At 42.8% G+C, this 25,032-nt stretch overlaps 1 protein-coding gene across 6 annotated transcripts in view; it reads right to left on the bottom strand.

Annotated features, from left to right (window-relative positions):
• Positions 1-8,987: 8,987 nt before the first annotated feature.
• Positions 8,988-25,032, bottom strand: part of LOC122564560 (cadherin-6-like) — a 208,646-nt gene continuing 192,601 nt past the window's right edge. For all 6 annotated transcript variants that reach the window (XM_043719632.1, XM_043719634.1, XM_043719629.1 and 3 more), the window contains exon 12: positions 8,988-11,366. In XM_043719632.1, coding sequence (XP_043575567.1) covers positions 10,876-11,366 — 491 coding nt within the window. In that variant the 3' untranslated portion in view covers positions 8,988-10,875. The remainder of the gene's footprint in view (positions 11,367-25,032) is intronic.

The raw sequence follows: 25,032 nt of genomic DNA on the forward strand, positions 1-25,032 counted from the left end.
CAGGAAAAAAACTGGTAGTTCTTCCATGGCCTCCCTGAAGTCAAACAGCCCGAGTGAAGTACTTTCCTTAAATACATTCTGTATTGTGGGCCTGCCTAAAAATCTCCAACTTTTAAATTATTCTGCAGCACTGAATAATTCATCACTTGCGAAACATGAGCCATTCATGTAGCTGGAATATTTCTGCCACCCAGACTCCAGGTTGTCAGATTATTTTGTTGTTTTCAAAGAAAGGACTATATCAGTCTACAAAAAGAATGGAATGTAGTTTTTTTTTTAGTCATTGAAATGAAATTATAAACAGGCTGATGAAACCATTTATGAGTGTAAACTGACAGAATATTAAGTGTTTCCTGAAAATGAAGGGAAAATATTCAACATTTTCTGTTCTATGTAATGAATTCTGTATCAAAATTATGTTAGCTCAGTGAAATGAAATGTTCTATACATTCTCAATCCATTACCAGCACTTAAGCACTCCCAGGATAGGTATAGCAAAGAGTTTATTCAGTGTAATGTTTCCTCCTTTCTCGCCCTGCAATGGAAGATTTCCCTGGTGTATTACAGTACAACAAAATTATTATCTATTTATACTGAATGCATTTACATTTCTGTTGCACTTTGGGACAATCCTAATAACAACAACATACATTTATGTAGTGGTCCTGAAAATGACCACATACCTAAAAAAAAACTCTTCACAAGAGACCAAATATGATAGCAAACTGCATGAGAGACATTAGGTTGGGGGGAAGGGAGTGTACTAAGGAGCACCTTAAAGGGAGACCGAGGCTATAGAGACGGAATACCAGAGTTAAGGAACATGGCCTCCAGTTAATGTATGTTCATCATAATCAGAGTATTGTGCAAGAGACTGGGAGCAGAGGAGATATGCTCAGAATGAGAGGTTGCACATTTAAGACAGAGATCAGGAGGGTTTTTTTCCACCCAGCCCACACCCCCAGCCCAATCCTCTCCCTGTAAACCAATATTTCTCCTGACTAATCTACACACAGAATCATAGAATCCCTACAGTGTGAAAACAGGCCATTTAGCCCAACAAATCCACACTGACCCATCCATGGACGCTGGACAATTCAACACGGCCTGGCCACTTAACCTGCACACCTTTGGACTTTGCGAGGAAACCCACACAGACACAGGGAGAGTGTGTAAACTCCACACAGACAGTCATCCAAGAGCAGAATCGAACCCAGGTCCCTTGCGTTGTGAGATATTGGTGCTAGCCACCGTGCCACCATGATTTTTTTTCACTGATAGCAGCTCTTCTGTGCTCCCTACCTTGGTTGCAATGACTGAGCTGACTCCTCCCAGAATCCTCTTCAGTCGCTTCTCAGCAGTGCCCTTTATTGTTTACAGAGGGCTGTCGAGCTGTGTCATGAAGTATACTCAAGGCTGAGGTAGACAGGTTTTTAATCAGGAAGGGAATCAAAGATAATGGGGGAAAAGGCAGGAAATTGGAGTTGAGAATTGTCCGATCAGCTATGATCTCACAGAATGGCAGATCAGACTCGATGGGCCAAATGGTCTACTTCTGCCATTATGGTCTTATCAGTGCATTAATTAAAGTGTCTGTTATATTCATGCCTCTGAAGTAGGTAAGCTGTTTATTTGCTTTATTCTTTTGTGGAATGATGACATTGCTGGCAAGACCAATATCTATCGCCCATCCCTCTTTACCTCTGCAGTAAGTAACTTGCTTGGCCACTTCAGAGGGCAGAGCCAACCACATCACTCTGGGTCTGGAGTCATATGTAGGTCAGACCAAGCCAGGATAGCATATTTCCTTCCCTAAAAGGACTTGGTTTTTACACCAACTGATGATAATTTCATGGCTAGTTCCCAAGTCCAAATTTTCCAATTTTCTAATTTTATTAATTGCATTTAAAATGCCACTAGCTGCTGTGAGATTTGAACCCGTGTCCATAAGATCATAAGACGTGGGAGCAGAAGTTAGGCCATTCAGCCCATCAACTCTTCTCTACCATTCAATCATGGCTGATAGGTTTTTCAACCTCATTTTCCAGCTTTCTCTCCGTAACCTTTGATCCCCTTGGCAATCAAGAACCTATCAATCTCTGTTTTAAATACACTCAATGACCTGGCCTCTACACCTCAGAACATTAGAATGGACCACTAGAATACCACAATGTCATTGTCTCCGCATGTGTACTGGAATGACTCTGAATGAGAAATTAAAGTAGCACATGGAGACAATAAGTATCCAGTAGAGAGCTTGATCCCCAACCTAAGGTTCCCCTGTAATTTTCTCTTTTGGGGCACTATCAGTTTATTGTCTTGTGTGATACAATCTGGATTGCTGGGCAGATATGCTCACCTCCTCATTTGTCCCCACCCCCAGAACAATCTAGAAGGAGCATTGTCCCGGTGAGGAAATGCCATTGTACTGTCTTTGAGTAAGTCTCAACTTGTGGGAACTGAAAATTCACTCTCATGAAATCAGCTGATGTGTTTCCCTCACGAATAACACTGTGGGTGTCCCTGTACTGCAAGGACTGGAGCAGTTCAAACAGCTGGTACCCACCGACTCAAGGGGAATTAGGGTTGGCAATAAATACTGGCCCAGCCAGAGATGTCTATGTCCCATGAATGAATAAAAATAAATTTTCACAATCGCGACAGAGAGACCAAGGAGATGGACAAATCCTAGAGGTGATGAGATTAGACTTTTGTTCAGTGAAGCATCCAGATCTACACTCGCACTTTCTGTTTAGCTGTTCCAGTCTGTCCTGTACCTCTCATGTAGATGCGACAGTCAAGACGGCTGAACAACACCTCTTCTTCCTCAGGCAGCTCAGGAATTCGGTATGTCCATAAAGACCCTCACCAACTTTTACAGATGCACCATGGAAAGTATTTTATTCAGGAGCATAACGTCCTGGTACGGCAACTGCTCTGCCCAGGACTGTAAGAAACTTCAGAAGGTGGCATGCACAGCCCAGACCATCGCGGACGGCAACTTTCTATCTCCATGGAGTCCATTCACACTTCCTGTTGCAGCGTAAAGGCTGCCAACATTATCAAAGACCCCTCCCACCCCAGTAGTACTCTTTTCCAACCTCTTCCGGCAGGTAGAAGTTACAGAAACTTGAACACACATACCAACAGGTTCAGGAACAGCTCCTTCTCTGCAGTTATTAGACTGTTGAAGGGACCTCTCTAACGTTAAATCTAATGTTGATCTTGCTTTGTGCACCTCCTGTGCAGTTATAACCTTGTATACCTCTCTCTGTCTCAGCCCCCTATGATCTGTATGTCCTTGTTTGCTATGATCTGCCTGTACTGCTTGCAAATCAAAACTTTTCACTGTACTGAGGTACATGTAACAGCAATAAATCAAATCAAAGCTGCATTTTATTATTTGTGCAATTCACATTTCAAAAATACATATTAAATCTGTCACACTTCTCAAATCTCCTTCAATTTCATAGCAACCAATCAAAATTTAATGCACTATGTGACACCATTTGCACTATGGGTTGAATGTTACCCTGGGGAGTTTTACCCCTTGCACACGGGCGAAGCGCATACAATATGATGGCAAGGTCATCCTCTCTTGACTTGCCCCACAGTGAGTGGCCATCAGGGAAGGGTTACTGCCTCTGAGAACTACCTCATTCCTGTTCACAGTCCCATTCCTGATGAAGGACTTTTGCCCGAAACATCGACTCTCCTGCTCCTCGGATGCTGCCTGACTGGCTGTGCTTTTCCAAAGCCACACTCTTGACTCTATTACCAGCATCTGCAGTCCTCACTTTCGCCTCTGAGAACTACCAGCCAACCAAATGGTTGCAGCTCTCTTGCCTCACTGGGAATGGTGGCCACTGCTCAAACTGCAAGAAGCCCCTATTGGGTGGGTGGAGGGGTAGCAAGGGTGACTGTAAGGTCAGTCTGGTGTCTTGTTGTAACTGTCAAGAGAACATGAAGGACCTACATGAAGGGAAATGTTGGGGGCATTGGGAAGGAGAGGAAGGAAGTGGTGACTTTTGGAAAGGAGGCACCAACTACACCCTCCCCTCCCCCCCCCCATTCACTTGTCCAATTGGAGGACTTGGGCTCATTGGTTGACACTGGCTTCAAGCAGGACCTGCAGGTAACCCTTAAGTGGCAATTAATTGACTCACAGGCCACCCAATACCTCAACTGTCATCTGATAAAATCACAACCATGTTGCTAGGGTTGGAAGATTTGAGCCATAGGGAGATGCTAAATAGGTTGGGGCTGTTTTCCCTGGTGCATTGGAGGGTGAGAAGTGATCTTATGGAGGTTTATAAAATCATGAGGAGCATGGATAGGGTAAATAAACAAAGTCTTTTCCTTGGGATGGGGGAGTCCAGAACTAGAAGGCATAAGTTTAGGGTGAGAGGGGAAAGATATAAAAGGGACCTAAGAGGGAACTTTTTCACGCAGAGGGTGGTTCATGTATGGAATGAGCTGACAGAGGAAGTGGTGGAGGCTGGTACAATTACAACATTTAAAAGGCATCTGGATAGGTGTATGAATAGGAAGGGTTTGGAGGGATATGGGCCAAGTGCTGGCAAATGGGACTGGATTAGGTTGGGTTAACTGGTTGGCATGGACGAGTTGGAGCGAAGGATCTGTTTCCATACTGTACATCTGTATGATTCCATGACTTGGGGGCAACAGGGGGCAGTGAGTGGTTACTGGGAATTGTGTTTCTGGTTTATTGACAGGCCCCTCTAACCACTTCCGCCAAACCATCTCTAGGGAGCTGTAAAATCTTGGCCCATTTGTGTCCTAAGTCTCTAACGTGTATGTGGCTTTGTTTGTTGGTGGATTTTTCATAAAAGTGAGAATGAGGTTTCAAAAAAAAACTACAGAGAATGGAAACTGAATCCATACATAAAAACATTTTATTGAATAGTATCATATAAATAATTTTGGTACAAAATGTTACTTAGCAAAAAAAAGACTCCGATTTCTTTTCAGTTGCTGGACAGACTGGATGCTGCTAACAATGACTATTCTTTGCAAATCTCAAACCAGGAAAAACAATTGTCAATCAGAAACATAAGCAAAGATCCTGCATTGACATCAGCAATTTTCAGTTTTACAAACTTGCCCCAGTCCGATTAAAGTATTTCCACACGGATGGAAAATTTTAATAGCCACAGAACTATTTCGACAGCAGGTCATAATTTCAAAGTATCTGACTGGGGCTATGGTACAACCTGGGAGCTTTTGGCCTAAAGATAAAACATGATTTCGGATAAGTATACAAAACGACTCAGTACGGGAGGAAGTGGTGTTACAGGTGAGAAGTCCACATGATTTGACTCCTTTATACATCTTTTCTTGCCACTTGGTTTCCCTCATCCAAGTTTACACAATTGCGAGCAGACCATTTTACCGTCACAGTCCTTCATTACCAGACCCTCCTATCAAGCCAATAAGAGTACTGGGATTAGTGCAGCTCAGTCCAAACTGGTGTCTCTGAACAGAGTAACTTCAGAATTAGTCAATGGCAGCTGATTTCATCCCCTTATTCCCACCATCCCCTCAACCAACAGTTCAGTGGCGGCCAATTGTATCACTCCCATCGCTGCCTTAGCTCAGAACAGTTACTTTAGAAGGGGCCAGGGATTGAGGATTGGTTTCGACCAAGTTTATATGGAGATTTCCGATACATGTTCTCTCCAGATTACAGAGCAATGTGGATTACTGGCAAATATAACCTCGGGGAAAGAATTTAAAAAAGAAAACAGCGATACTTGGAAATGAACATACTGGTCTTACTGGAGCTCCATGTAGAAATATACAAGGCAAGTTGGACCATTATGTGTCATTCACCAGTTATACTGGTTTCTCCTTTAGGGAAATGGAAGCATACAAAGTAAGGACCTGGATGCAGCCATTGCCCCTGCATTCGCCTGTCATGTAGCTAATTACATCAGCTGTAGATCAATTCTGTGGGTGCAACCCTTCCTTGAACCAGTCATCCAAAAAGCTACAAGGTTCTGCTAAATGACAAATAAAGAAATTGATTCTTTCTTCCTCTGTAAGGATTTAAATCACTGCTTTCGTACTGTTTACTTTTTTTGTACTGGATTAGATTGTGATTTTCAATTGAACAAACTTCAAACATTCATTGCCCAAATGACTCAGACAGGTCTTTCCTCGTTTCATTACACAAACGTTAATTAGTCTTAAGATTGTCTAGGTTAACCCTAACTGGATAATTAGTCCAGTTCTGAATTCTGAAATAATGCAAAGCTTACAGAATTGTTATTCTATACATGAGTGAAATAGAACCAAGGGAAACAGAATATATTTTGTTCTCAACTTGTTCAGTTGCAATTTTCGAACAAGTGCAAGAAATTTAACCATTATGTAATCCAAATTCAAATATTTTTAGATTAATTTGGCAAAAGAAAATGCAAATAATACACATATTGGAATGTTGGTGAAGTTCTGTTACAGTCCTCTTATTTGATCAAGATTCTCATGTATATGTGGGATATTTACAAAGTTTTAGCTTTAAGCTCTCAATCTGCTGTTGGCCTGATAACCTTTCTTGCTGTTTCACAAGAGAGCCTCAGATGAGACTGGGTGCTGTTTGTGATCTTTCTTCAGTTAATAAGAGGTGGTGCAAACTGTTCCTTTCATCGAAATCCATATTCTGGTCAAGGCAATGTGTATATGCAATGGCAAGATATGAATAGTATAAAGATTGCTGCTGTTTGATACCACTCTATTAATGCTAACCTTCTCCACACTGAGATAGCAATAGTGTTTTTGATGGCTACTGGTTTCAAGGCTCCCATTAGTTCCTAACCAAGGCCACTTCCCGATGGTGACTGAATAAGAACTAGTCCATTTTAATTGAATGGAATTCCATGTCCTTGGGATTATTTACACAATTCCATCCATTTTCCCGGTACTGAATCTTCTCAGAATTATTGATTTATTATCGACATAGAATAATCCGGCTAAGACTTCCACACTTGCCTTCTGAACATTACTTGGCTTCAGGGAGGTTCAGCTGCATCAGTATTTAATGGATTATCTTTATACACCTCAGGGGACAACCCACAATTAAGCAAGTATCTAAAAATACATTTCGTCGGTATCCTGGTCTACTGATAGCTTTACTCAGCTATCTGTTAAAACGCTGCAATTAAACATTTAAGTTACTAAACTTCTTTGTTCATAAACTTCAAACTTGCTGAATTGCTTTTTTTTTTCTTTTGGAACTCACCTCACATAGTTTTTCACTCAGCACAAGTTGATTTGTTAAAAATTTAAACCCAAGGGTATTAATCGTAAAGAATAGCTAAACTGCAGCTTTGGAATGGCAAAGAACTGTCACAGGCCAAATAACCAAACTAGAGCCGAAAAAAAATAGCAAATATTTACTCTTCTGATTGATTTCATTGCAACAATCCCTGGGAAACAGTTGAGTAACTTTGATTTCTCATCTGAAAAAAGATGGGAAGCAACTCACTTCTCCCAACTCAGGTATTACATATTAAATAAAAACCGAAAGAACTGCAGACGCTGTAAATCAGAAACAAAAGCAGAAATTGCTAGAAAAGCTCAGCAGGTCTGGCAACATCTGTAGAGAGAAATCAGAGTTAACTTTTCGGGTCGAGTGACCCTTCCTCATGTTCTTTGCCCAAGCATTGTGAAGACGAGAAAACAGGACTTTACTCAGCCTGGTTAAATCTGTGTCCTATTTACAAACAGGAAAAGTATGCAGAGATTTCATAAAATCTCCCTAACTTGTTTGCCCAAGAGAGGAGCTGGAGCTGTGAATGCATATAAACAAGCAAGAATTGTTAACTAATGGATTTTATTTTAACGTTTTTAAATTATCAGTTTGAGTATCTCTCCTCAGATACAAGTTGAAAGTTATTAATTCTTGAATAGCGGTTGTTTATCTTCACTCACATTCAGGTTACAAACTGCCTCATCGCAGTCAAATGTCAGAAATCTCCCATTATCCAATTCTCTGGTTACCATTAAAGGAGTATAATCTGATGCTGAATATCTTTAGCAAAAACAGGAAACTGCAGGGAATTTTGAAGTAAAAATAAATTAATTCTGTTGTTTGATTTAGCATTTCCCTTTCATTCGAACAAATCCTCAATGGTCTGTGTCAGACTGAGTTGAAGAATCTGGCAGTATTATTGCAAACGAGAAGTCCGATCTGACAGGTTTATAAGATTTATGCAGACAGTTTCTGCTGCATCATTAGGACCTGTTCACAGAAGTTCAGTGCCTTAAACATAATTGTATGTTTATATTTTAGTTGGTGCAAAGATCATCAAATGGGTCAAGGGTAAGGAATAATAACAATAAGGTTGATCTAAATGAAAATAGTCTTTGAAATACATTGAATATTCTTCCAGTGATTATCGCTGAGTATTGACAATGCCATTAAGTTTAACGGCTAAATTCAGAAAACATTAGAATGTTTCAGCTTCCTGCATTTCCATTGCATTTTGAATGAAATTTACTGTTGTTTAATTCTATCCGGTCAGTGCTTACATTTCTAACAGAACCCATTCCGTTATCTGCATCAGCAGTTGAATTGCCCTGCCATGGGTTTCACTTGTACATCCCTCAGTAACGTGTAAGAAATTAAAATACAAAATGTGAGATCTTTATAGACTTTATGGACAATAGGTGCAGGAGTAGGCCATTCTGCCCTTCGAGCCTGCACCACCATTCATTATGATCATGGCTGATCATCCTCAATCAGTATCCTGTTCCTGCCTTATCTCCATAACCCTTGATTCCACTATCCTTGAGAGCTCTATCCAACTCTTTCTTAAACGAATCCAGAGACTAGGCCTCCATTGCCCTCTGGGGCAGAGCATTCCACACACCCACCACTCTCTGGATGAAGAAGTTTCTCCTCATCTCTGTCCTAAATGGCTTACCCCTAACTTTTAAGCTGTGTCCTCTGGTTTGGGACTCACCGATCAGCGGTAACATGTTTCCTGCCTCCAGAGTGTCCACTCCTTTAATAATCTTATACGTCTCAATCAGATTTTAATTAGAACGAGGCAATGCTTCCAGCCGCTGCATGGACATACGTACAGATCTGGTGGATCTCTCAGCCTTCTGCCCCCCCCCCCCCCCCACCCCCCCAAAAAATCAGACCAATTAAAAGTTACAAAAGATAACTTTATGAATTTGTACTCTTGACATGGATTATGGGCTGAGAATCCTAGCTTTCATCAGTATATTTTATCAGTCAAAACTAAAGTTGTCAACTTATCTCTTTGGAGTTAATTTTTCAAGGCGCACTGACAGGTCTAGATCCCAACAATTTTTTTCCGACAGTGAACAATGCACTGGATTTACATAAGTACCCAACTAGTACCTTTATTTAAAAAAAGACTGCTTGCAGCCTGGAGAGAGCAGGTCAGATCAGACCTGATGTTTCTGATCTTAAAATTCTATAGACTGAAGACCTTGAACATATCTCGCTTTTACAAGCTTTTGTGATACTGAAGTCGCGTATAATATCTCCCTCCCCACTCAGAATGTACTGTCAGGAAAATGGGTCAGTTGTGTGTCTGTGTGATGACTGGGTTTAGTTGCCTCTGAGTGTATTGCATTCTGACAGTTCGTCGTGCTGAGGTGGTGTCACTCTGAACTGGAAAAGCTGAATCTGTGGAACATTTTCCTCAGTGTCACAGGCTGCAACATTACCCCCAGCTAGCAGCAGTCGGTGGTGAAAAATGTTTCTGGTGCTTCCTCGGGAATTCAAAGTTCTGAAGTGATTTTTAGCTTTGCAATGTTTCGGACAAGAAAATAAAAGAGGATGATCTGTCGTTACGGGAAGGTGTGCAGCTTTGAAAACTGCTGCAGTATCAAACTGTCAACAACACCAAGCAGATTAACTCTGTTTTAAGACGTACCTGTAGTGATTCACATCGACACTACATAATACAGCTCTGCATACAATATGTATGCATCTTTGTATACTGAATCTAAGTTACAGTACAGTACATTGTGAAAGAAACAGTTGACTCAACCACATGTTCAGCTCAAACATCTAATTCACTAATTTTACCAAAGGGATGTGCTGGCCAATAGTCGTTAGGGTCTAAGGCTGCAAATAAACCTGGAGTAAATCCAGCAAGTTTCTGAGTAGACCAAGGCTTGTTGTTCAGTGGCGTGAGTGTAAATCTCGTAACCTTTCACCTCTTCAGCAAGCATATGTTGTTGTGATGCACATTTTCACAAGCAGCTCAATGGACACCACTTGTTGCATGTATAACCACTCCTGCAAATACACGGTTCTCCTCTTCTTCAGCAAGCAGTTCCTATCCTGCATTCACATAACATGAGGAGAGCAGCCCAAATGTGTCTTCAGCCTGAACCGTGCATCCGTGGTCTAATGTTTGGATCCAACTTAGATCTTCCATAAAACCATCAAACGTTTGCCTCAGGCCATTTTCAAGAACTTGCTCTACGCACATCCCTATTTTAACACATTTTCTATTCCTCTGTGCAGACAGTATTACCTGTGAAATATTTCTATATGAGAAACAGAATGAGCAACATAACCTGTGTCTCCACTAGTGCACCAGTGGTTAGTGTAGGTATATAATTACGGTTTAAATTCCCATAGACACTGAGTCGGGCTCTTGTGGGCACTCAATAAATGCAGGGTAAATGACACACATATCACACTGGTACCATTCTGAGACCATGAATATTATGGAATAAAGTCCAACAGTTCACAATAAATGTTTGCTTAGTGGGATAGGTTTTGAAAAATGGCCCCTTTGTGTTTACACAGCAACACTTTTTTTTGATAGCTGAATTTAAAGGGATGATTTATTTGTTCCCTTGCTAAGAGTCTCTGTCACTGTCCTCTCCTCCGTACATGTCTGACAGTTTTTTGAACCGAGGTCCCCAGTCACTCAAGTAATCGTAATCCTGGTCTGTCTCTGTGGTAACTGATTCTAAGGAACTGAGAGACTCAGCAATGGACCCATTCCCCTCATAGGCATACGTCGCCAGTGAATCATAAGGAGGTGCTCCGGGGTCTGTGTCGTTCTCCTTTAACCTCTGGTTAATGAAATCTCTTACGTCGGTGTTATCTGGTATAGTTGGAGCTGGTCGCGGGAGAAGGAAGTTTTCTGGTTTAATGTCTCTGCGTAACTGGGTGTCTTCAATGACCTCCGGGTTTCTCAGTGTGCTGATGTCAAAGGCCTGAGTATCCTCCTCACCACCTCCCTCATCGTTGTAGCTGACAATGTTGTCCCGGATATCCTCTTTGGAAATAATGAGAGGCTCCTTCTTTCTCTGTTTCCTCATGGCAGCAAACAGCACTACAATAACTGAGAAAGGAGAAGAATATAGTTTAAACCATCTGTTATACCCCAAAACTGTCAAAAGATTGCAATGACAAGAGAGTCATTAGTTCGTATTACTGCTGCTCTGTGACTAAAGGGAACATGTTTAGATTCATATCCATTCCCTTTCCAGGATTTGATGATGCAACTGTAGCTGTTCACTGGGCAGTACAGGGGATAGTTTGTGATTGAAGTTGCTGCTCTTTGTGGATGAGATATGGAACTGGGGAATGCAGATATCTGATTACCTCTTCACAGGCAATGGGTTACCTGTTAAAAATGCCACAGGCTGATTTTAGACATCTCCTAATTCCCTGTCGTGGCAATCTCTAAGCCCATAAAATGTAGCAATAGAAGTAGGCCATTCAGCCCAGTGAGTCTGCTGTGCCATTCAATAAGATCATGGCTGATCTGATAATCCTCAACTCCACTTTCCTGCCTTATCTCCAGAACGCTTGATCCTCTTCCTGATTAAAAAAAACTTTATATTATCCCTCAAATGGCTCCATCACTAAACAAAAATGGGCTTTAGTCTTATGAACAGTGACTGATAAAGAACAATTCTCTGGTCCATCCAGTCTGAAAATACAATTGTGACAGTGTGTGTATCACGATAGTTAGACCTCCCAACAGAAATTACAGGTGAGTGTTTGGGACATTCCATTGGAGCTGTCAGAAAGTCTGACTGAAATTCCATTGTTGACGATCAGCAGGATATTCTGGGTCATTCACAGGTCACTGTTGAGCACACCAATTTCCAATCTTGTTAAAGACGATATATCTCCCTCTCTTACCTATGCAACAATACTCACTAAACTTCAATTCATTGTATGTCAGACATTTTCACACATTTCAGAGACATGGTAAGGTATTGTATTAATATCTGAGAAATCACTGACTTGAGAAAGCACACAAGATCTGAATATGTTTGTTTTAATATTGTGCTTTCACTGGGGAGCATCTCCCACTCAGAATGAATACTGGCATTTGCCAGAAGTTTCCATATGTCCTTGTTACTCCTCATGGGGAATGCAAAGTCAGAAAATAAATCAGAGAAAAAGCAAACAAACTCAATAATAGTGAGGCCTACAGATTTAAAATTATACCTAAATCATTTAAAGAATACGCTCTGAGCTGAGGTGGCTATACTCCAGAAAAGAAAGTGGTGCATTGGTAATGTTCACAGCACTATTAATCTCATGATCCAAACTAATGTTTTGTTAAGGAGAGTTTGTAGCCAACAGTTGGTGCAATTTCAACTCAACTAACTAAACTAAAAAGTTAGTCATCAGCAACTATCAAACTATCATTGTTAGTTTAAAAGCCATTGGGTTTACCGAGGGAATTTTGCCCTCCTTACCTGGTCTGGCCTAGGTAAGCCTCCAAATGTGCAGAAGTGTGGTTGACTCATAACTGCCCTCTGAAATGGCCCAACAAGCCATTCAGTTCAAGGACAATTAGAAAAGCCCACATCACATGAATAGGAAAAGAAAGCTCCTTTAACTTTACGATTGCAATGTTGAGATGGGTATGCTGCAACACTTCAATGTAATTTAAAATCTGGGAGTTGTTGGTCTAATGCAGTAAAGTTGAGTGTTTGGGCAGCAGCTAAGGTGTCTGTATAATGTAAAGTAATATTTTACAAATGTTACTGCAAAACCTTGGAGTAGAAATATAAGGCAGATTACTGAATGAATTGTACAACATGCATACGATCTGATGCCCTTGTGATAACCTGCTTTCTATATCCCACTTTGAGCTGCATAAGTGACTTTTTTTAAAATGCCTTGGGATGTTGCTCAGAGGGCATTTAAGAGTCAACCACATTGCTATGGGTCTGGAATCACATGCAAGCCAGACCAGGTAAGGTTGGCAGTTTCTTTCCCTAACAGAGGATAGTGAACTACACGGGCTTTCTTCACAACCAGCAATGGTTTCATCGCTAGCAATTGCATCTCAATTCCGGAGTTTTAGTTAATTGAAGTTTCACCAGCTACTCTGGTGAAATTTCAACCCAGGTCCCCAGAATATCACATCAATCACGAGATTAACAGTCTAGTGATTATACCATCGCCTCCCTGTGGTACAATGTACTCACTACACCCTGTTCCAGAGTTGTGTTAACCCACCACAGATGTAGGAGAGATCATTTCAGAACAACATGGTGCTGCATGAATTTAGGGTTCATTTTGTTTTGACTGGAATTGGAGATGTAAGGACAGTGCTGGTGCGGACCAGGACACTTGAACCCCCCCCCCCACCCCCCCTTCAAAACCCCGGCAAGCCATTCATCTCTGTCAAATGGGGTGTGGGGAGGTGTAGTTGGTGCCCCACAACTCTCCAGCTCTTACTTCTGACTCCAAATAGCTGGATGTACAAACCAGTAGCCATAACCTGGGAGTTCAGTTCCGTCACTGTACAAAACTGAGTCGGGCAGGGGGATGTCAGATTCTGTTTTTGTGCCATGGGGAATGTCTCATAGTTCAAAATGAGGATGGGGGGGGCAAGGGCGGGGGGGGGGGGTGGGGGGGGAGGAACAGGGGAATGTCACGTAGTACACAACGGTGGAGGGGAGGGGAAATGGGAGGATGAGGCAGTATATCCCAATGAGTTAGCGGGACAAGGACTTAGAAGAGATGAGCAAGTTGTCAGCTCCCAAAATAGCAAACCAAAAGCAAGCTCAAATGCAATGTATTGTTCAGCATTTAGACATCTACATCAGCACTCATTTAAACTGTGGTTGTAAAATGGATAAGACTGAACTGATGTCAGCTAAAGGGGAAGGTGGAGAGGGTACCTAATGAATAGTCAGTTTAAAGGAGTCTTCCATATCATCATTTAAAATTAAAATAGTCCCCGCCAAGTAAAAGGTACATTCGTGCTGTTAAATCCAACTTTTAAATGTGAAAATTGCATGATTATGCTCTGATGTCCTGCACTACTTACAAACTTAATATCCACATATCATTCAGAAGTCAATTTATTTCACATTCCCTCCTTTGAGATGTTCTACATTAGTTTTTCTTTAATTTTTTTTCTCTCTGCCTTTTTCAGACTGTGGCTCTTATTCCTTTCCTGTCTCTGTTTCTCCATCATTAGTTTAGTCCTTTTGTTCCTTCAGCTTGGCCTGCCTTCCCATTGGAACTCCACAGCTTCTGAAAGGGCTTGACAAAGTCAACACTGAGAGGATGGTTTCCACTGGCTGGGACATCGAGAACACAGGGCACAATCTCAGGATAAGGGGCCAGTTATTTAGAATCGAGATGAAGGTTTGTGAATCTTTTGAATTCTCTCCTCCAGAGGGTTGTGGATGCTTCATTGATGAAATACATTAAAGGCTGGGATAGACAGACTTCGGGCCTCTCTGGAAGTTGAGTGATTTTGGAAGCAAATGGAAAAATAGAGGTGAAATCCTAAGTCAGCTATGATCATATTGAATGGTGGAACAGGTTTGATGGGCCAAATGATCTACTCCTATTCCACTTAAGCTAATGTTAAAATGCTGACTGGAGAGTGTGATTTTTTATTCTTCTCAAGCTAAGCAAGAGATTTAGCAAATTCTTTTTCTAAGAAGTAATGAATTAATCCACTCAATCTGGTATCTGTTCATTGCTCTGTAAAGGAAGAATTCTTGAGACTGCCAGGGTTGGAGGGTTTCAGCGATAGGGAGAGGCTGAATAGGCTGGGACTATTTTCCTTGGAGCATCAGAGGCTGAGAGGGTGACCTTATAGAGGTTTATAAAATCATGAGGGGCATAGATAGGGTGAATAGACGGGGGTCTTTTCCCCAAGGTCGGGGAGTCCAAAACTATAGGGCATAGATTTAGGGTGAGAGGGGAGAGATATAAAATATGAGACCTAAGGGGCATTTTTTTCATGCAGAGTATGGTGCATGTATGGAATGAGCTGCTATAGGAAGTGGTGAAGGCTGGTACAATTACAACATTTAAAAGACATCTGGATGGGTATATGAATAGGAAGGGTTTAGAGGGATATGGGTCAAATGCTTACAAATGGGTCTCAATTTATATAGGATATCTGTTCGGCATGGACAGGTTGGACTGACGGGTCTCTTTCTGTGCTGTATATCTCTATGACTCTATGACTGTAAATGCAATGGGAGATTGTGCACAGGATCTAATTTCTCAGTATGTGTGAGGTTAGGTGTTATTCAGCAGTGTATTTAACCCCAATGCTGGTACCCATGATACTTACTCTGGCTACAACACTATGCATCATTTCAGATCAGAAATCCTATCTTTTCATTTCAATTTATATTCATCATCCAAATAGAGAGGTTTTATTTTAGCTCGTTCACGTCATGAAATTATTGCACCTCACCTTGGGGAACAGAATCCAAATGTAATTATCTCTGGATTTGCATATCAACAACTTCAATGAGTCTGCACCATGTACAACTCAGTTTGAAGTGCCCCATTTCACCTGCTTTAATTATGTTTTGTTTTTAACAGCTGGAATTTTAAACCCTCAGATATCTATAATCTCATCTGGCAGCTTCTGTCTTTGCCGAAGACCTTTGAAAAAGTGCCTCCAATTTTGCGAGCGATCATGCCGATAACAAGCAACGGCTGTGATCAGTCCCATTGTGAAACACCGGACAGATGTTGAACAAAGACTAATTCCGGATAAAAGAGTCCGGAGGTGTCACAGGGAATGTATCCAGTGGCCCTGTGAGCCTGATGGTGAGTGAACCATTCATTACACAGGCAAACTGAAAGCACTGAGCTGTAATTGGCTGTGTCAATTCTCACCAGTTTTGTGGAGGGTTTCATTCTTTGATTTGATTTGATTTGATTTGATTTATTATTGTCACATGTGCCTAGGTACATTGAAAAGTCTTGTTTTGCGTGCAGTACATGCAGATCATACAATACAAAGTGCATTGGGTAATAGGAGGGAGGAAGTAGCAGATGCGGCGGAGACGAAGGAATTGGGAATATGGGATGACGTTTTTACAGGGGGCAGGGTGGGAGGAGGTGTAGTCTAGGTAGCTGTGGGAGTCGGTCGGTTTATAACAAATGTCTGTGTTGATTCGGTCGCCCGAGATAGAAATGGAAAGGTCTAGGAAGGGGAGGGAGGAGTCTGAGACGGTCCAGGTAAATTTGAGGTCAGGGTGGAAGGTGTTGGTATGCGGCGGAGACGAAGGAATTGGGAATATGGGATGGCAACACATTAGCATTGGGTAATAGAACAGAGTGAGGAATACAACGTTACGGCCCCTAGTGAGCTTCTTCAGATATTATCTAAGTAACCAGTTCAGCGACGTGAGTGGGACTAAAACCTTGGCCTCTTGGGTCAGAAGTAGGGACATTACCACTGAACCAAAAAAGCCGTCTTGTGAGTTTTCTCACATTACGTTCCCAAGCATGCCTCATTATCTATGCACCATGCTGCAAGGGTTATCTGCTCATCCTGTTCTCCTACTTGCCTTTGGTGAACAGACTGGCCACTTCTGGGACATCCCAGAATTCCTAGCACTGGTGCCATCTTTAAAGGTCAGACGATCACCCGTTCAGGTGCTGACCCTGCACGACTCCTGTCAATCACCCCAGACATGGTCAGACAGAATGATTTAGCACCAGCATGGCAGAGAGACACCGGGGGGTCATGGTGGATGGGAGAGAGGAATTTGTGCATTTGTAGTTCAGGGAGCTTGTCCTGAGATGTTGGCATCTGTTGACCAAGATAGAGGTCTGGAGGAGCAACTGGTGAGTTCGAGATCACCTTCGCTTTCATGTCAGGAATTGTCACCATCTAGTTTCTGTCTGCCGAGTGGGAGAATGGGAAATGCATATTCAAGAGATGCGATAACATCACAATGAGGACATTAATGCATACTAATACATGCATCATCAGTGCATCTTTGATAAGGTGTTGGTGCTCTGTCCCATCTGGTATTTACGTCTCTGTTTGTTGGTACTTCCAGTTCTGTATCTGAGTGGATTGTTTACGGGGTCCAGTTCAGAAATCTTTATTCATGAACTCAACCAGATTCCTCCAACCCCTCAGGAGAGCAGGCTTTGGACCAGTGAGGATGTAGGCCATCCCTTGTTGAGTGTGAATCAGTCAGAGAGTCATACAGCACAGAAACAGACTCTTTGATCCAACCAGTCCATGCTGAATATAATCCCAAACCACACTAGTCCCACCTGCCTGCTCCTGGCCCCTATCCCTCCAAATCTTTCCTATTCATGAATCCATCCAAATGTCTTTTAAACATTGTAACAGGACCCACATCCACCACTTCCTCAGGAAGTTCATTCCACACGCAAACAATCCTCTGTGGAAAAGATATATCCCTCAAGTTGTTTTTAAATCTTACCGTAAAAATGTACCCCCAGTCTTGAAACTCCCCATCTTAGCGAAAAGACAACTACCATCAATTCCAACTATATCTCTTAATATTTTATAAACTTCTATTAGGTCACTTCTCAAACTCCGATGCTCCAGTGACATAAGTCCCAGCCAATCCAGCCTTTCCTTATAACCTTCCATACCAAGCAACAACCTGGTCAATCTCTTCTGAACCCTCTCCTGCTCGATAACATCCTTCCTATAACTGGGAGACCAGAACTGGACACAGTATTCCAGAGGAGGCCTCACCAATGTCCTGTACAACCTCAACATGACATCCCAACTCCTTTACTCAAAGGACTGAGCAATGAAGGCAAGCGTGCCAAATGCCTTTTTAACCACCCTATCTACCTGTAACACATTTTAAAGAATTGTGTATCTCTCGCTGTTCTACAACACTACACAAGGCCCTACCATTAATTGAATAAGCCCTACCCTTATTTGTTATACCAGAATGCAAAACCTTGTATTTATCCAGGTTGACCTCCATCTACTATTTTTCAGGCCACTGTCGATACGGCGAATTTTGGAATTTCTTGCGTTCACTGATCCACGATGCAGTCAGGTTGAGTAGCTAGATCTGGGTTTGGAAACTGGTTTATTAGGAGTATAAGAGGGTGGTAGTGATGAGAATATAACAGCTTGACAAGAAAACACATCACGTTGGGCTGGTGGCTGCGGCAGGCAGGAACAAAAGGTGAAAAGTGAAATCCTGAGAGAGGCTGTTATCAACGGGAGGAATTTGGAGCAGGCGGTGAAGAGAAAAGTCTAATCGAATATAAACAGAAATGAGAGGGGCTGATTAGTTCAATATGGTTCAAAATAAGACCAACAGCATAGTTCAAGTTCTGTTTGAGCTGAATTGTCCCTACAACAATCAGGGATAGGTTCACAATCAGCATTACTGAGATTATTCAATTCAAGCTCCACCAGCTGCCCATGTGGGATTTGAACTTCTATCCCTCCAGGGAGTAACCTGGGTCTCCACATTACTAGGTACTGCCTCAGCTTAATCATAAGGATTGACAGGTTAAAGCAGGAGTGTACTGAGCCAATCAGCCTCACAAGTTTGGGGCATCATCGTCTTCATAGAATCATCACAGATTCCCTACAGTGTGGAAACAGGCCCTTCAGCCAACAAGACCACACCGAATCTCCAAAGAGTATCTCATCCAGACCCATTTCCCTATTACTCTACAAATGAAGAGGGTGGTACATGTATGGAATGAGTTGCCTGGGGAAGTGTTGGAGGCTGGTACAATTGCAACATTTAAAAGGCATCTGGATGGGTATATGAATAGGAAGGGTTTGGAGGGATATGGGCCGGGTGCTGGCAGGTGGGACTAGATTGGGTTGGGATATCTGGTCGGCATGGACGGGTCGGACGGAAGGGTCTGGTTCCGTGCTGTACCTCTCTATGACTCTATTTACCCCAGTCCAAATGCATCTAACCTATACTTCCCTGAACACTATGGGTAATTTAATATGGCCAATTCACCTAACTTGCACATCTTTGGACTGTGGGAGGAAACTGGAGCACCCGGAGGAAACCCACGCAAACACGGGGAGAATATGCAAACTTCACACAGACAGTCACCCAAGGCTGGAATCAAACCTGGGTCCCTGGCACTGTGAGGCAGCAGTGCTAACCACTGAGCCACCGTGCCACCTGTCTTGTGGGAAGGATGAGGACCGTGGGCAGGAGCATCTGTTGAATGGCTATGGCACTTCAACAGAGGTGAGTGGACGAAAGACGGGAAGGCAAGGATAAGAAATTCTTAGTAATGCAGGAGTTGGAATAGTGAGAAGGAAGACATGGAATAAAGTTTGGAAAAGTCCAAGGAAGAGGAGAGACAGCCATCAATCATTGTGGTCCACATGAGAATCACCAGTAAAGGAACGGGCAGGTACGGATGATGTCAGAGAGGGTGTTTTTGACAACTACAAGGCAAGATTGGAAGCAGGTTTATGAGGGTGGTAAGGAGAGGATTACTACCTGGCTGGAAATCTGGTACAGACAAATCACTGTCTAATATAGAGGTAGCCTGATTTTCACTCCCTTTGTTTTGAACAGTATAATAAACATTGTGGGTTTCTAAACATGCAGTGTAGGTGCAATCTGCTCCCTCTACCTTGTGATCTCTTGAAGATGACTCTAACCAAAAGAAAAGAAGAATTTGAATGTTTGGGGGTATTTAATTAAAACGTAAAAAGTGGCACATATCATCCTGCCCCATCCCCCTCAAACACCTCCCGCCCTACCCTCACCTCAAACACCTCCGGCTTCATTCACCCTCAGACAACTCCTGCCCTGGTCTCATCCTGAAACAGACGTAAAGAAAGAGAAAGGCAGTAGGAATACACCCCAAGGTGATGGCTTCCAAATGAATTAGGGTCATAACATTTTTTAGTGAATCATGTAAATAAAGCCTTTGCAATAAGAATTTATAAACAGGGAGTGGGTTTCTGAGGAACTGTCATGAATGGAGATGATTTGCTGATCTTCACCTTCCAAGGCAGTCTCTGGGGATCAAGAATGACCTCCTTCACCTCTGGAGTTGTAGGTCCTCAGGTGACTGTCCCATCCCCCCTTAAACACCACCTGCCCTACCCTCATCTCAAACACCTCCTGCCCCACCTTCACCTCAAACACATCCTGCCCCACCCTCACCTCAAACACCTCCTGCTTCATTCCCCCTCAAACACCTCTGCCCCATCCCCCCCAAACATCTCCTGCCTTACCCTTATCTCAAACACCTCCTGTCCCACCCTCACCTCAAACATCTCCTGTCCCACCCTCACCTCAAACATCTCCTGTCCCACCCTCACCTCAAACATCTCCTGTCCCACCCTCACCTCAAACATCTCCTGTCCCACCCTCACCTCAAACATCTCCTGTCCCACCCTCACCTCAAACATCTCCTGTCCCACCCTCACCTCAAACATCTCCTGTCCCACCCTCACCTCAAACATCTCCTGTCCCACCCTCACCTCAAACATCTCCTGTCCCACCCTCACCTCAAACATCTCCTGTCCCACCCTCACCTCAAACATCTCCTGTCCCACCCTCACCTCAAACATCTCCTGTCCCACCCTCACCTCAAACATCTCCTGTCCCACCCTCACCTCAAACATCTCCTGTCCCACCCTCACCTCAAACATCTCCTGTCCCACCCTCACCTCAAACATCTCCTGTCCCACCCTCACCTCAAACATCTCCTGTCCCACCCTCACCTCAAACATCTCCTGTCCCACCCTCACCTCAAACATCTCCTGTCCCACCCTCACCTCAAACATCTCCTGTCCCACCCTCACCTCAAACATCTCCTGTCCCACCCTCACCTCAAACATCTCCTGTCCCACCCTCACCTCAAACATCTCCTGTCCCACCCTCACCTCAAACATCTCCTGTCCCACCCTCACCTCAAACATCTCCTGCCCCAGATTCGGCAGGGTGTGTGGTTCCGGCATGGCTCTGTTTAGTCACCTGATTCATCTGTTTCAGGATGAGACCCACCAGATCACCTGCCAGGTATATCACACCACATTATCCCATAATCCGGCCCCAAGCACAAGCACCTGACACAACCTGTTTTGGGAAATGAAGCATGGGAAGGGGAATAAATGAAGTGGAGGACAACGGAATAGGAAGGACATATCTCGATGCAAGTCTACGTTTCATTGCCTGCCACATAGACGGGGTTTATTATGCTACAGGCCACTCTTCAAGTAAACTTTGATGTGAGGGCAAAGGCTTTTGCAACTCCCTATGAGCTCACGTTGTAGCTGCTGTAAACTATGTATGAATGGCAATATGCACTTCTATAGTGCCTTTAAAATAATAGCAAGCTCCCAGGTGCTTGACAGCAAGTCAAGCAAAATTATTATCACTTATTATCAAAATTATTATAAATCTGACTCCAGGTCACATGTGGAGTTATTAGGTCAGTGTCCAAATGTGTGGTTAAAGAGAAAGGTCTTAGGGCACTACCTTAAGAATGACAGGGAGGTAGAGACAGAGAGGCTAAGGTGAGGTTTCCAGACTTAGAAGCACCTCGGAGGCAGGACCACTAATGGTGGAGCAAATAAAATGGGAAAGAGGATCTCAAAGATTCTGGATGGCTGCAGGCGGCTGCTCAAACGGGCAGGGATAAGGCCACAAAAGGATTTATAAACAAAGATCAGAATTTTTACATCGGGGTCTTGCTGGATCAGGCGTTGGTATAGAGTCATAGAGTCATAGTGATGTACAGCATGGAAACAGACCCTTCAGTCCAACCCATCCATGCTGACCAGATATCCCAATCCAATCTAGCCCCACCTACCAGCACCCGGCCCATACCCCTCCAAATCCTTCCTATTCATATACACATCCAAATGCCCCTTAAATGTTGCAATTGTACTAACCACCACCACATCCTCTGGCAGCTCATTCCATACATGCACCACTCTCTGCGTGAAAAAGTTTCCCCTTAGGTCTCTTTTATATCTTTCCCCTCTCACCCTAAACCTATGCCCTCTAGTTCTGGATTCCCCCACCCCAGGGAAAATACTTTGCCTATTTATCCTATCCATGCCCCTCATGATTTTGTAAACCTCTATAAGGTCACCCCTCAGCCTCCGATGCTCCAGGGAAAACAGCCCCAGCCTCAACTTCTCCCTGTAGCTCAAATTCTCCAACCCTGGCAACATCCTTGTAAATCTTTTCTGAACCCTTTCAAGTTTCACAACATCTTTCCGATAGGAAGGAGACCAGAACTGCACGTAATATTCCAACAGTGGCCTAACCAATGTCCTGCACAGCCGCAACATGACCTCCCAACTCCTGTACTCAATACTCTGACCAATAAGGGAAAGCATACCAAATGCCTTCTTCACTATCCTATCTACCTGTGACTCCACTTTCAAGGAGCTATGAACCTGCACTAGGTCAGCAAACAGGCTGATGTGTGAATGGGATTGTACACCAGTGTAGTCCCAACATTACTCTGGTCGTGATCAATGTCAAAACACTACCGAGTGAGTGTGACCTTCACAACTGTCGGCAGAAAGCAGAGAGGAAACAATTTCAGAACAGCAGGAATAATATTTGCTGGTGACTGCCATCTTTGGGACCTTGACAGTGACAGCAGTCTGTTCCAGCTAATTGTGACAAAACTGGAAGGTCATTTGGAACGAGCAGCAATGGGAACACACTCTCTCTCTCACACAATGGAACACACTCTCACCATGGGAACACACTCTCTCTCTCACAATAAACACACTCTCTCACACAATGGCAACACACTCTCACAATGGAACACACTCTCTCTCTCACAATGGAACACACTCTCACCATGGGAACACACCCTCTCACAATGGGAACAAACTTTCATGCTCAAAGCAGGTGCATCCAAGTACAAAGCTGCTGCAAATCAGACCAGCACTGACAGCTAAGACATTGTCTCACATCATGTTTACTGTGGAGTCACAGAATCCTTCATCTAGAGATTTAAGGCTCTGATCACTCCAACAAGGTTTCACCATCTCCCACCTCAATGTCCTCCCACACAGAGAGCACATTGACACATGATGAGCATCAAATTAAAACAAAGGCAATGGGCTTAGATCATGTAAGAGATCTAGGAATCAAAAAAAGACTATTGATCCTTTTTAAGATGAGGTGTGAGGGCGAGTAGTGTTGTTAGAAATGGGGCAAAGTGTTGTTTTTGCAGATATAGAAAAAGCATACAGAAAAGGGGTACAGCAAGAGAACTATTAACCCTGCAGGTATTTAGGGACTTATCAGTGTATAATTATGGTTAATTAAACACAAACTTTGGTGGTAATTACTATAACAAAAAGTTCTTTTTGTAAAATTATGCTTTCAGCAAAAAGCTGAGATAACCGAAATGCTTGTGCTATACAAAATGATACAATCTAATGTAATGTCCGAGGATGGAATGTACCAGCAGATTTGATACAAAACGTTAAACCAGATCTAGATGTACTGTCGACAAAATAAATGTATGTGTCAGCACTTGCAGAAAGGAAGGTTGCCAACCTGGGGAAGGGGGAAGTAATAAGGGTGGAGCGCAGCTGAGCAGTGGTCTGGTACAGTGAGAGAGATTGGGTAATTAGGAGTCTGGAGAGATGACCTCACTCAGCTCAAAGGGTATAACTGTACACTAACCTAAGTTCTAATTTGCTCATTTGCTTATGCAATTGAAGCCCTTACTTGCAAGTTCGTAATAAATTGTCTTGTTTCCAGATTTGTTGGTCTCGTCTAAAATTTTATTGATTTTGTTTCTAACGGTGTCAATCTGTGAAGGAAATTATAGACTGGGCAAGGGTTAAAATAGCTGAGTTTGAGTTGGAGAAATATCTTAGAATGTACAGGATATGTTTGAAATATAGTAAATAGGAACAGGAGTAGGCCATTTGAGCCTGCTCCACCATTCTCTCTGAGCACTGTTGAACATCCAGCTCAGTCTCCTGTTCCTTCCCCTCCATACCCTGTGATCCCTTTAGCCTGATTCCTTCTTGAAAACATTCAATATTTTGGCAGAGAATTCCATTAGGCTCACCACTCTGTGGGTGAAGAAACTTTTCCTCATCTCAATCCGAAACGGCCTATGTTGCGTTTTATACTATGAACTCTGGACTCCTCAGCCATCAAGAACATCTTTCCTGTGTTTATCCTGACTAGTCCAGATTGAATTTTATAGATTTCTATGAGATCCTTGCTCTTCCAAACTCCAGTGAGTATTATCTTAACTGATCCAATCTCTGTTCACATGTCAGTTCTACGATCCCAATAATTAATCTTTGCTGCACTCCCTCCATAACTAGATCATCCTTCTTCAGATTGGGAGATCAAAATTACACACAATACTCCGCATGTTTCCCACCAATGCTGTGTACAATTGCTCCTGTACTCTAATCCTCTCACTCTGAAGACCATTCTCTTAAAGTTAAAGCACAGCTAAGAAAATTTGAAAGAGTTTTAGGCCACTGGGCCCCTTGTACTTGCTCCACTATTCACTAACAATACAGCTGATCTGATCTGTGGGACCAACTCCGCATTACTGCTTTTACCTCTGAGTGTTGATAGTCAAGAGGTTATCCTTCAGCTTTAAAAATATTCAATGATCCACTGATCACTGCTCCAAAGACTTAAATCCCTCTGGTACAAAGTAATTCCTCCTTATCTCCATCTCAAAGGAAGAGCCTTTAATTTTAAAATGTGTCCATTGTTCTACTCTCTCCCACAAGGGGATATACCTTCAATCTGTCC

This window comes from Chiloscyllium plagiosum, chromosome 29, assembly GCF_004010195.1.
Source record: "Chiloscyllium plagiosum isolate BGI_BamShark_2017 chromosome 29, ASM401019v2, whole genome shotgun sequence".
NCBI classification, from domain to species: domain Eukaryota; kingdom Metazoa; phylum Chordata; class Chondrichthyes; order Orectolobiformes; family Hemiscylliidae; genus Chiloscyllium; species Chiloscyllium plagiosum.